The following is a 13450-nucleotide window of genomic DNA, read 5'->3' as shown; positions in this document are numbered from 1 at the left end:
TGCAAGATCAGGACCATAGGCATCAGTTGTGTAATTCACACTTCCCTTTTAACTATCAAGTTAAATTAGTTCTAAATAAAACTAAGCTGATGAAATTATATATGCGTATTTCAAATTGTAATTCAGCAAGATATTTAATTACAGTTTAGGTTACTTTAGAAGTTTGCATCTTTTTTCTCAGGATTCATGGTACCACTTGATATAGATTTTGTTATTTTAATATTATTCAACATATTCACCACTCTTAATATTTGTACTGATTTTGCCACATAACTTTTTTAATTGATTGAGACTATGCATATATTTTCTTCTTTCAGATATGGTATTATCTACTCAGTTAAAACTTTACAAATGTCACACAGTATTAAACATGGAAGAGAGTAGATTTAAACTGTAAGTCCTCTGTTATATATTGTCATTACTTCCCAGAAGAGTATTTAATGGCTTTGGCCATTAAATTTGGCCATTGTCACAGCAAGAAGGGATGTTTTAAAGAACAGGAAAAAATTATGTCAGATTTGGACCTCAAAAAATAAAATCCCAGGTTCTGTTAATGAAGAGAACAAACATCAGAACCTCTGTTTGCTCCTACTTTTATCAGTCTTAGGAGCGCCAAGTAGCTAAGACAACGATGCAACTTGCATCCATGTAGGAAAATCATTGTGACTGCAATCTGACCGAAGCTTCTCTCTCTGGAAAGACATTTAATCAAAATCACTAGAACATACAAAATTCCACATGTGCAAAGGTATACATACAATCTTTTCTAACATGGGAAAATTTCCAGGGAACATGATGTCTCCAAGGGAATATATCCAGTGGTCTTCATCTGTTGAGTGCAACATCTTCTTGCTGACTGGACATATACCAAATAAGTCATAACATGAAGAAGAGCCTCTAGGCTTACCTCAGAGGGTCTGACTCCCACCCTGAATTTTCAACATCCTCTCAAACTGACTGCTTTGATGGTTTCTTCTGCTAAATCAGCTAGAAGGGACCTAATTCATACTAAATGATCAATGGACATTTCATGTTCAATAAATGAAATGATTTTTCTCTCTCTGGGCAGAAAGTTCACAGTAGAAACCTGTTGTATTTGAGAACTGAATCTGTTGCCTTTGATGTCAATGTGTAAACAGCACCGGTGGAAAGAGAATTCAGCTTTAGGTCTTAAATCTCTGCAGTAGCTGGGAAATAAAAGAAACAAAATGAACTGCAATGATGAACCACAACAACAAAAATCAGATAAGGTCACCCACCAGATTATAAATCGTTCTTGTACAATGTAACAGGCTGAGTAATGCATGCTATGAATGAAACAGTCTGTTTCTATTCAGTCTTTGTGGGCTTAAATGTTAGATTACATACTTGGAAATAAGATTCCTCAAAGTGATGACATTCATAACTCTTCTTCTATGAAAAAGTAATCTTCCTTGGCATAAGCTTTCTTCTCCGTCTATCAAATAGCAGTTGAATGAACGGAACACCCCTGTAGTCTTAAAGAAGTCACTAGGCCAGTCTTTAAGTCCTCTCACCTTCACTGATTCTTGGTATCCTTTTCACTTTTATAGTTAAAGGATGGAACAGACTTTAGTAATTTAAAAAAATATTTTACATTTAAAATTCTCTCAGAGTTTCTGTTACACTTTTTTTGGACAGGATGTTGATGAGTTTTCCCAAAGCATGCAAAGAGTGTTTACGTCGTGTATTTCATATAGAGAAATATGGATTTTGTAAAACAGTGACAGAAAGGTAAAGGGTGTAGATTATTTTCCACGTGGTTTGCTAACCAAACTTAACAAAAAGCCTGTGTTTCCCTAGCAGTGCTCTCCCTGGGACAGCCTGTCCACGTGAGCGCCCTATCTTTGAACTGTTCAGGGGAGTTAAAAGAAATCTCATTAAGAAGGTTTCTCTCCTTTTTTACCTGAGGCCGTGTTTGTTTTAGGTAAGTACTCACTGGGAGTTAAGATAAAGGAGGGGTTGAAAGACTCAGGCCATCACCCACTGGCTTTAGACCACCAAATGCCATGGAGGGTGCAGCTGCAGGTCTCCCGCTCCCGGCTTCAGCGGGTCTCATCTGTCCCCACTCCCCGGGCGCCTGGCAGCAGCAGCAACAGAGACAGCGGCAACACCCATCCCGGCCAATAGAGCACCCACAGAGGTAAGGCAGGCACAGGGAGGCTTTTTACAGCAGCCTTCCTTTCCAAACTCCCACTGTAAAGATCATTTCAATGATATCAGCATTGAAGAGACAATAGAGAATGAGTAAAGAGGAAAATAACGTTTCTGAAAATGTTTCATTTGGAATAGGTATTTTATTCCTTTTGCTGATATTTTATCCTTTTCAGTCAAATATTTTGGAACATGCTTATAAATGGAAGTGAAAATTAAGATTGTGATAACTGATTTACTATTAATTTTAAATTTATTTACCTTTCATATCTGAAAGCACTTTTCCATTTGCCCAGCTGTATGGAGCTGTTATACAGCAGCAGAGATGGAAAGTACTGTTAATGAGAGCATCCATAATTGTAGGGCCCTCCCCACCAAACAAAAGGCAGATGTAGCATTCACCACTGCATATGCTCTCTTCAGCTGATTAGATCAGATTACCTGTCTCAGTTTAATGCTGGAGTTGCTTACTCAATAAATAACCAGCCACTCAATGAACGACATGGAATGTGTATTTAGACATACTGTCAGAGAATGAGAGTTCCCTTCTATTTTGTAGCAGTGCTGCATGGGTAAAAAGATTTCAGTATTAATTGCATCATGACTTGGAGTTCAATACAGTCACTTTGAGTTGTGAAATCTTAAAGGAGAATAACTGCTTAGTTAAACATATGCAAGTGATCACCTAGTTTGTTTAATCAGATCGTAGAAAGAAGACAGCCTAATATAGCCATAGAAATCAGGTTTACCAAATCAAATTGTGTTGAAACAAAAAAAAATCATGTTATTTCAAAAGCTTCCAGCAGGATCTAACAAAAGGAGCTGCACTGTCCAGATAAAACCACAAAGAATTAACTATGGGAGCGCTACTCTATCTTAATCTTTCAGCAGCCCTGCTTTATGGAGGCCTTGGATGCTCACAGCAAGAGACAGTGAGATGACAGAGAATCAACAAATGGTGAGACTGAATTCTGGATAAGATAATCCTTATAGGAAACAGGTGGAGTAATTGAAACTTTTTGAACACAGGAAGTGAGGCCTGGTCATCTATTAATTCGTTCTTTCAAGCATTTCTTCAATGTTAAAAAATATGGTTCAAATTATGGTGCTCTCAACATGATAATGGTTATCTCTAGTTATGTATCAGGTATTGAATCATTATCAGTTCTTAAAGAGCTGCAGAAAACACTGCTTACTCAACACAACCCTCATTTTAATGGTGGATTTTATTAGCTTAATTAAAAAAATAACAATATCCTCAGTTTGAAATTTCCAGGCCTAGTCTGTGTATAGGGGGACTTAAAAAATGACTTCCAGATGAAATTTAAAAACCATACTATCAGGGACACAATTTCATTGATGTTTTTGGGGGAGGGATGTTGCTATAGCTAAACCAGCTAGAAATCAACAGAAAACTGGATTTTAAAGTAGCTCTTACTGCCAAGTGCCTTTGAAAGGCATCACGATTATTAGTTTTACTTACTTATGTAGGAAGATTTATTAGCTTCAAAGAATAACAACAAAGAGAGATTGAAGCACATTCAATGTAGACCTCAATGCTATGAACTCTTAAGAACATATTGAAATGGGGCTACTCCCATGCTTAGTTTTAATCACCTGCCTAAGATTTTGCAGCATCCAATCTACTAGTTACATCAGCTTTTTACCAAAGGCTCAGCAGGTTAAGAAAACTCTCCTTAGTGACAGTCTTTGAAGAGTAACAATTTCTACTATATTCAAACACATGCAACACTTTTTTACCTTGTACATTTTATCTGCTACTGATGGAGGTTTTAACTGCACAGATCTGAGGGAGTGCCACACTCCTCTCAGCAAGTGCCTTGGGAAAGCCTGTGAAAGAATGTCCTTCCCAGCAATGGTCCAAGCTCTCCCAGAGGCACAGGATGAGAGAAGTCTTACTCTCATCAGTAAACATGTAAGTGTAAGAGCTGTAAAGTGATAATTTCAAGAAACTAAGGTTTCTGAAATCAGGAAGTTGTGATTTATTACTGAAGTTATGTTTTTGTAGAAAATTTTATTCAAACATCTCAAAGGGTTTAATTCACACTTGGGCATCTGCCTACTTGTGTGAGAAAAACAGATGATACGTGAAATTTCCCACATTCTTGCTAACAGCTTGGCATTGTTTCAAGCAGAGTGTAACTGAAACAGTTGGTTCCAATGTTTTTAATATTTCTCCTTCCTGACAGAAGCTTCTCAGATCCTTCTCATTCGTACCTTACAGCCTATCCACACTGCTTCAACATCCTAGATGCCCCTGTAGGGGGGCATCTAATGAGGGCTGAAGGAGGACTTTAGGAGCCCTTTCATGTGCTTTCTAACAGGGTCACAACAACTGAGGAAAGATGCTTGGATACTTTGTGTGGTGCATAGGTGGGAAGAGGTGCTCACTAATGCATACCTACACCCCAGAGTTGTGGAAGGCAAGAGGTATCTTCTTAAGCAAACTTATTGAGGTGTCTGGCCAACACCCTTGAAAGATGGATTGAGCACAATGTTTTTGCTAGTTAGTTGCATGCTGGCTACTTTTATTTTCTGCAGCATATACAGAGCAATGTCAATGCTTTACAGATCAGTAGACACTCCAAACACTGGAAAGCAAAGCAAATAGAAGTTTCAATAACCTCTGTGCAATTTAAAAGAGGGGGGGAAAAGTTTAGGAAAGGAATATACATATAAGAGCCTAACCTGAGAAACTGAAAGATACAGCACAAAGCACTAACAATAATTTTACATCTGTAGTGGAGAATATGTGTTACAATGTACCCTATAGTTATCTGTCCATAGAATCATAGAATGGTAGGAGTTGGAAGGGACTTTTAAAGATCATCTAGTCCAACCCCCTTGCAGAAGCAGGTCCACCTAGATCAGGTTGCATAGGAACGTAATATACTTTTCCTTATATAAAAAGCAACACTTTTCCCACTACTTGAATTAAAATGTCAGTCATGCCCCAATAAAAGCCATGTAAAGTAACCTGAAGTTATTATTGCCATATCTACAACATAATACAATTTAACACTGAACATATTGTGCTCTATACAAACTGAGTTAAATTTTGCAATAATTTACTTTTATCAACATTGTTTTTCAGAAATGCTGTATTATAGTCTGAAAAGAAAAAGCATAGAATGTGTTTATAATTAATATGTATTATTACATACATCGTTATTTAAAATAATACACATTCCAGATAGAGGACAGTAGAAAATATAGATCAGTAAAGATAAAAAGGACTGGTTTAATTTTAATGTAAATACAAAAGGAGAAAAATAACATCTGTTATTTTAACAGATTTTATGATCATATCTACAGTGTTCAGCCAGATCACCAGTCCATTTTACTAGGTACTGTAGAAACAAACTAAATGAGTCTCCTGATTAAACACACACACACACACACACACACAAAAAAACCCCTCAACAAAACCCTAGCAGCCTGAAGACAAATTGCTTTGGCTACAAAGCAAACAGGTGGATATGAGAGAAATAAGGCAACATAAAAGGTAGAGGGAGAATTCTATGGGATCATTTGCTTGGTCCATAGCCCAAAGGCTTTTTGGGGCCCATCAAAATATCCATGCTGAAGCCTACTTCCTCAGAAAAAGGCAAATTGCACTGTCAATGACAAAAGTCATATTTCAGTGCAACAGAGTGGATGGTTTCTGGATTCTGTTCACTAGAAGTTCTAGTATAACAAAGCTAAATCTTCCCATTTTATATGACATCAAGTTTATAGCGAAAGGAGGAGAAAAAAAAGTCTTCTTGTTATAAGATATGGAAGAGAATATATGCATACAAGGTGAAGCAATATGGCTCAGTGATTTTGGGAGCTGCTTTCAGATTTACACTCCAAGTTTATAATCATAATAGGATTTAGAAAAGTTAACATTTGCAATTATTGATTTTTATTGCAATCTTAAGTTGAAGGATTTTATTCTGTGCCAATTTTTTTATATTTAAAAAATATTTTTATAACCAACTCTGTTGTATCAAAAATACTTCCTTTTCATTACTGTTTGCTTAGAAATGTAAGATACGAGTTGTCTCTTGATTTTACTGTTCGGACTCTTAACATGCTTGTTTGATCTTTGATTATAATTAAACTTGCAGATTTTAATGTTACAACTCCAAACTACTGGTTAACGTAGTTAAAGAGGTATCTTATAAAACTGTAACCTCCCTGTCCCTTAAATTGATTCAAAATCCTTTTTTCCTTCCAATAAACAAACTTCTATTTGCTGCTGTTATTAGCTGTTCAGTTGCTATAGATATTCCATAAGAACTTCAGCAAAATGTACAACTTCATGGTTTTAAGGCTTATAAAATATAAGAGCTCAATGCTTTGTCAAATGTGCAACTATTGGAAGATTGTGGGCACATACATTCTCTGAATTACACTTAAAGCAACATGCAGCACAGCAAACCTGTAGAATGTTACAATAACCTATAGAAGAAAAAAAAAATCTTCATTTTTAGCCTATTCTCAATAATAAATATCTCTTTACAGTCAGAACTGGATGGTCAGCTAATAAATTTTAGATCAAAAGGAGCCCTGGGGTTTCAACATCCAGTGAGGTGAGTTAAATCCTATTATTTGATACGGGAAAAGTGACCCCTTCCAAGACAAGACATATTCCTTTTCAGACAAAGTATCAATTTGTCTCTGGAGTATCTCTTTTAAGTAACACAGTTTTAACTACTCATGGAAATGTCTCTTCTTTACAAGCACTTGTTTTTTTATAAAAGCTGTAGAAGCTTAAGTTCTGACTGACCTTTATCACTGTCAAATTTAATCAAAAGCTGGACAAATGCACATAAAAAACCATAGATGTGTATAGACCGTATAAATTAGGGGGAAACCTGAAACTTCATAAGTTAGTGATAACCTGAAATGTAAATTAAGACATTTATGATTTCAATACAAACCAATATGAATTTTGAAATAAAATTTCAGCGTACATCTCTTCCTCCACCTGGAGACACAAAATCCACTAAGATCAACCTGTGTGCAACAGGAAACCCACCCAATCTTAACCTGGTGTTTTAATTCCGGCATCCCAGAATACTCCTCAAAGTTCCCCCAGTCACATGGGACACTACCAATTCTGAACTGTGGTAAAAGCCAAACCAAACCATCTCAAGTGCACATCATTGCTCTGACAACACTTTACCAGGGTGGGACATTAGATAAATCCAATACACAATATGCCCAAATCAATGGAGGTAACTTAAAGTCACCAGTTCCTTTTAGTTAGCAACTTGGATTTTAAAAGACAAGGAATCCTAGGATTTTTCTCTCTCCAAAGAAAGATAAAACGTAATCAAGATAGCTTAACTGGGAAAGCATTGCATAGTTTTACTTTTTCTCTTAAAATTTATTTTCTTATTAGACTTTATTTGCCCAAGTCCAAAGCCCAGAAGTTTCTTAATAACATTGGAGAGAAGGTCCTGGCAAGTTTTCCAGTACAAGCTACAATTCACTTCTACAATGATGACACCGACTCTGAGGAAGATGAAGAAATCAGTTCAGCCTAACAATGAACAGTGGTCAGCTTTGACAAACACAAAATAAAATTCAAGAGATAAAAAAAGAACAATCAAAAAGGTATGGAGAAACATCTGACAACAAAGAAATACATCAAATCTCAAAACTATTTATAACTCTTACCAAGAGGAATGAGTCAATGCAACTGGAGACTAAGAGGAAATACTTTTCTGTTTTGGCACACTTTTAAATAAAATCTTAAAAGCTGAACAGAAGATGATAATGTTTAAACTAAGTTACTTTAAGTAATACAGATTAAGAACATTAAGAGCACTGTTCTTGGGTACTCACTATTTTTTACATTGCAGTCCTGATGAAAGTAAAATAGCATTGCTTATGAGGCAAAATAATATAATGTACAGCTCTAACCCAAAGGCTTTGAAACACAGTGTTTGAATTTAAGCAAGAACTTATTTAAAATTCAAAGATTATTGCCTGTTAGCTCCATGGGGCATATTTAGTCTGATAAAAAATGCTGTATGCCAAATTGACCTAATATATTTCCAGTGTAACCCTGTGTCAAGACAAGCTCTAAATGACAGTCATGATACTTTTCTAGAGTGCTCTCATTCTATTATTGTCAGACTTTCCCCTTGTAATCAGAAAAGTGCTTTTTTGTCAGAAAAAAAGTCAGCTTTGATTAAATACCATGATTAAATTAAAACATTGAAACTTGCATTGTGTGCTACCTTTTTCAATTCACTACAATATTCAAATCTTATTTCTATAGCTTAGTGTGCTTGAATCTATGATTTTAATATAACTGATTCACCATAGATTCCCATTTAGTGGGGTTTGGGTGCGTATCTTTCTATGTTGATATCTCTTTTAAATTGATGTTCAAGAATTAAGTTACTAATTTTCAAAAGCCTCTTTATGTTATGTACAATACAGACACATTTATTCCAACACTGTTATTTCACTTGCAAAACCTACTTTTTCAGTACAGTTTATTTCATTTAGAGAATTGGTATAATCTGTTCTGCTTAACCTTTTGTTTGCATAAATTGTGTGTGCTCAGAGAGTTTGCCAGTATTTGTCTTGCTATGCCAGCATTTTTTAACTCAAGGATTAGCTATTTGGCCCTATTATATTTCAGAATTATTATGCTTCAGGCATCTTACCTCTCACCAGAACTGCCATAGTTTCCCCAGGAACAAGACAAAGCCAGATTCCAAGACTCTTGACCTTTTCTTCACTACTGTTGGTGGCATAGAGAAGGTCAAACAGTTGTAAGAGCCACTTAAAGAGTATGTCAGATCTTCATCTTGGTACAATGTACTGTCAAACATAGTGCTAGTGTTATAAATCAAAAGTTGAGAAAATTAGGATTCCAAATGAATGAACATATTAGGATGGAGAATTTTTTTTTTTTAAATCTGCATTTACAAACTAGAAAGTGGATCTATTAATTAAATGTAGACAAGGAGATAGCATCCTATAATATATGGAATTACAAGAACTGGTTGAAATTATAAACCCTGGTGTGACACATGAAAATTCAGTTTTCACATTTCACTCATTCATCATCCCCACATCTTCATTTCCCAACATATGGAACTGAAATACAGGCATTATAAAGGTCTTTCAGTTCTCTCACAAGATATTTCTCACAAGTTAGTTATGCTCCAGGTTCACTGAGTGTGTAGCACAAACAGAAGAGCATCCAAGATCATTTAACAGGTCAGCAATGTCATGTTGCCTGCTATGGTAAAATTATTGTTCTTTAAGCTTCAACTTTTTCTTTGCAAGAAGCTCTAGTGTCCATGCTCAGCTGAGTTCACTCCCAACATCTGGAGTTCTGCCTTCAAGTCCTGAACAGGGCCTTTTCTCACCTTTTAAGACACCTCCATGTTGATACGTTTTAATCTGTGCTAAAACTCAAACCAGCATGGTTAGGTCTGAATTGCTCAGGCCTTCACTGAGGATTACTGGAATCTGGAGGGATGTGCTGAGGAAACCATCTCCATCCTGTACAAAAACAGTGGTTATTACACAATCCCCACACAACACAGTGCTCCCTAATACACACACTACACTGAAGAGGCATTTGCCTTACACAGATAGTCTCACCATTTAAGGATTCCTTATGTAAAAGGAACATTCTGAAGGTTCTTCCTTGCTAATCATTACCTTTCTGCTGAGACTGTGCTGCCTGTTACTTCCTCCTTTACACTTTCAGATGAGCCCCATGCATGTTTGCAGACACTCAGCAAAAAGCTGATGGTACCACTGTTGCAAGACAGCAATGAGCAATCTGCTGTGTCCTAGAAAATTATATTCATACTTGAGTGTAATATAGAGAAGGGGAAGGATGATGAAGGATATAGATTATACAAAAACCAAAACAGATCAGAACTTTTCAACCTGGAAGGCTTGATTGAGTATATAAATACCTTTTTAACATCTTGAGTGGATTGGAGATGGTGAAGGATGACTGAGCATCAAATGAAAACACTGAGCAGTGAGTTTAAAACAAATGGAAGCACTTAACTTGTGATTATGCTGTGATGTTGTTAAAACTAAGTTTACCTACTTAGAGTAACTGAAAGGCTTTCACAAGAAAAATACAAAGATAGGACATCTGGCTCAGAAGGTTCACATTGTTGCAGGCTGGGGAAGCATTCTGGGGAAACATTACTTCTTGCCTTAATCTTCGCTTTTACTATTATAGCAGGCACTATTTAGTCACTGTTAGAGGCAGGATATTAGCTGCATTTATCATGGTCTCTGATGAAAAAACTGGATGCATCAGATGTAGATTTAATGAAGCAAGGAAGTGCTGTTACAAATCCACATCTCTGAAACAGAAAAAAATATCTTGTGTTCCTTAAGATAGTACAGCAGACATTAGAAAAAAATACAATTGGATAATGGATGACAGACAAACCAAAGGCTGTTAAAAATATCAAAACAAATCACTTTGCACATCTCCTGAGGTCTGACAACAGTGTATTAGCCTGATTCAATTTCTCAGTCTCTGCTACATATTCCACTTGGTTACCTCTGTATAATCAAATTTCGTTTTCAAATTAAGATAATATTACTGTATTATTTGCCTGATTGGCACTATTAAAGGAAGCCAAAGCTCTATTATCCTTCTTGTGGGTTTTTGGGTTTTTTTTTTTTGGCCAATAGCAGTCTTTTCCTGTTACAATGTCAACATATCCTTATTTACACACTTAAATAAAATATGCATTGCAATCCCCTATCAAATTGTTAATAATTAAGAGTAGACTAAAAGTGAATTAATACAGCACCTCTGTTATTCAACTGCAGTTAACTTTCGGTTTTCAGTTCTGGTTTGTTACTTCATCTGCGATTTGACCTTGCTAAAGTTTCCAGTGACCTTAGACTCATCCATCATTTGCAGGAAAAAGATAACAAAACATCCCCAAATACTGAGTGTACATCATGAGCTTGTTACTTCAAAAGAGAAGACTAGAAATATCACATTTTACAGATTAAGTTGTTGGCTCAATACCTCTATTTCAGAGAACTTCCCTTTAGTAGTTAACAGCTGCAACATTTCCAGCAAATGTTACCTTTTAGTTTCCATTGTCTAACATTACAATAGTTAAACACATTTATAATGAGAGAATGGCAAAAGTGGCAGGATTAAATTGCCACAACTGTGGAAAAGGCGGTATTCACAACTGAGGTTTTATGAGCTCTGGAGATAAAATCCATCCAATTCACTGAAGCATCTACCATTTATCTATACTTCATATAATAATGATTTCCAGACTGGGTTAATCAGCTGCTTGTAGCAAAAGGCTGAGAATTAAGTTGATACCTAATGTTAGCACACACAGCATACTAACAGAATTTACTTTGGCAATGTCTCTGTAAGGAAACTGGCAGAACAAGACCAAATGCTTACAAAACTTTCTCATTGAAATACGGTTCACTTCATGAATACAGGGAGAGATACAAACCTCTATTCATCTCAGTTCCTCTAGTGTTGACCAGAAATCTCACAGTACAGCAGCAAGCAGGACTTCACATGAAACGTTGTAGCCACTTAACACTAAAGTGTCCATGGAAAAGGCAGATTATGGAACAAAATTTATGGAACAAAATATATTTACACAAAATCATTTACTATTTACTCTGTCTGAAAGCCAGAAATACCGTAACATTTATAAATGAAGTCCAGAGAAACATAAATCAAGTATTCAGAAAGTCATTCACAAAAGAGCTTTAGTGGTGAGTTTCTCATTGTGCCTGTAGTGGGAGCTTTTACATGAATGTGAACTAAATATTAGAGAAATGGTACGTTAGGGCAAAGATCTTGTAGCTTATATCACTCTAACAAAACTAAATTGTTGAGATGTAGCCAAGACATTGATTTGTTACACTGTCCTGGGACAGAAAGCTGGAGCAGAGAAGATGAAGAGTCAAACACCATTTTTAGACTACCTCACCATTAATTTCAGTTGCATATTAAAGCTTTTCAGAGATGGAAAGTTCACTGTTTCTACAGTTATCTCTTCCTTAGAGTATCTTTTTGGCCTAACTTATTCCTAATTGAACTTAGAACGTCTCAAAGCCCACCAAAAGAACAACAAAATCTATTAGTATCACTTTACCACCATATTTTCTGTTATAGATTTTACTTGCTGTTGGTAGTTTTATTTTTTATGTTTACAGACCACCTAGTACAGAGTACTAGAAATGGATCTACACTATGGAACTAAAACATACATATATTTTCCCTGCTCCTACTCTCAGAAAACATTCAGACACATTACCTGCACTGTGGGGACTATGGGCCCTCCTGATTTGGGCCAATTTTTAACTGTACAGAAATGCTGCCTGCAGCTGCAGTATAAACACTTAATATTACATCTTTCTGATTTATATGAGAGTGTCTATCATTGTAATTAAACATATCTGAACTTTTGCCAGTTACAAATTTTATTAGTTTATTTATTCACTTTTTAGCTTATCTCCTCCCCCAATCACAAACAATGGTTATTTCAAAGACCATCAAATCAAGTTGATGGCATTCCATAGGATGCTCAAAATGTATTTATGATGGCCTTGAAACTTCAGTAACAGCAAAACTATACCTGAATATCTCAAGCAGAAAGACAACTCCATTTTACTACTGCTGAAACAAGTTTTTTTCCACTCAACGTTGCTTCACTTTCATGCCTATAAACTGAAATAAAACATTTGAGATGTTGTGCTTCTTTTGCTTTCCTTTTCATATTCCAGTCATCCTATCTGTAGGACTAGTAAACACAAACTCATAAAATTGTGCTTTGTACTAATATGTGCTTGAATATTTGGTATGTTTTATAACTCTGAACTGCACAACAGACCATTTCTCTCTTTTACTATAGCTCCCTGATGATCTCAAAGTAGCAAAATACTTCCATTAATGCTTACAATAAAAAAGAAATTACATGGATACACAAAGAATTCAGGTCTTCTGCTACTTCATATGCATACACACTGTATTCCCGCTGAAGCCTCCAAGCTTATGGCGTTCAATATGGTGCAATGCAAAAGAGCAAATCCAAGATAGCTTCCCTTTTTAAATTGGTTGCATGACTCTGTGCCCAAAGTTTCTCATTCAGTACTTCTCAACTTCAACATCATAAACACACTGTGTTACTACCCTTTCCTTTACAGCTAAGATGGAAAGAAGAGCTGTACTGTACCGCCTTTACACAAATTCAGCAACCACAGCTCCATTATT

General features: G+C 35.9%; 1 protein-coding gene across 1 annotated transcript; it reads left to right on the top strand.

The window, feature by feature from the left end:
• Positions 1–2027: 2027 nt before the first annotated feature.
• RIPPLY3 (ripply transcriptional repressor 3) lies at positions 2028–7730 on the top strand. The gene is made up of 4 exons (XM_010195177.2): positions 2028–2161; positions 3061–3130; positions 6703–6770; positions 7586–7730. Exons 1-4 carry the CDS (start codon positions 2028–2030, stop codon positions 7728–7730), a joined length of 417 nt encoding a protein of 138 aa, XP_010193479.2.
• Positions 7731–13450: the final 5720 nt, after the last annotated feature.

The sequence above is a fragment of the Colius striatus genome, chromosome 1, assembly GCF_028858725.1.
Source record: "Colius striatus isolate bColStr4 chromosome 1, bColStr4.1.hap1, whole genome shotgun sequence".
Taxonomy (NCBI): Eukaryota; Metazoa; Chordata; class Aves; order Coliiformes; family Coliidae; genus Colius; species Colius striatus.
This window is presented reverse-complemented; position numbering and strand designations above follow the sequence as displayed.

What these genes read in the sequence shown, in the direction of transcription:
- RIPPLY3 (XM_010195177.2), top strand. Translation starts at nt 2,028, where the DNA reads ATGGAGGGTGCAGCTGCAGGTCTCCCGCTCCCGGCTTCAGCGGGTCTC. An exon ending in TGACAGAGAATCAACAAATG is followed by an intron (nt 3,131 to 6,702) that starts GTGAGACTGAAT and finishes ATCTCTTTACAG; the next exon opens with TCAGAACTGGATGGTCAGCT. An exon ending in GGGTTTCAACATCCAGTGAG is followed by an intron (nt 6,771 to 7,585) that starts GTGAGTTAAATC and finishes TTTTCTTATTAG; the next exon opens with ACTTTATTTGCCCAAGTCCA.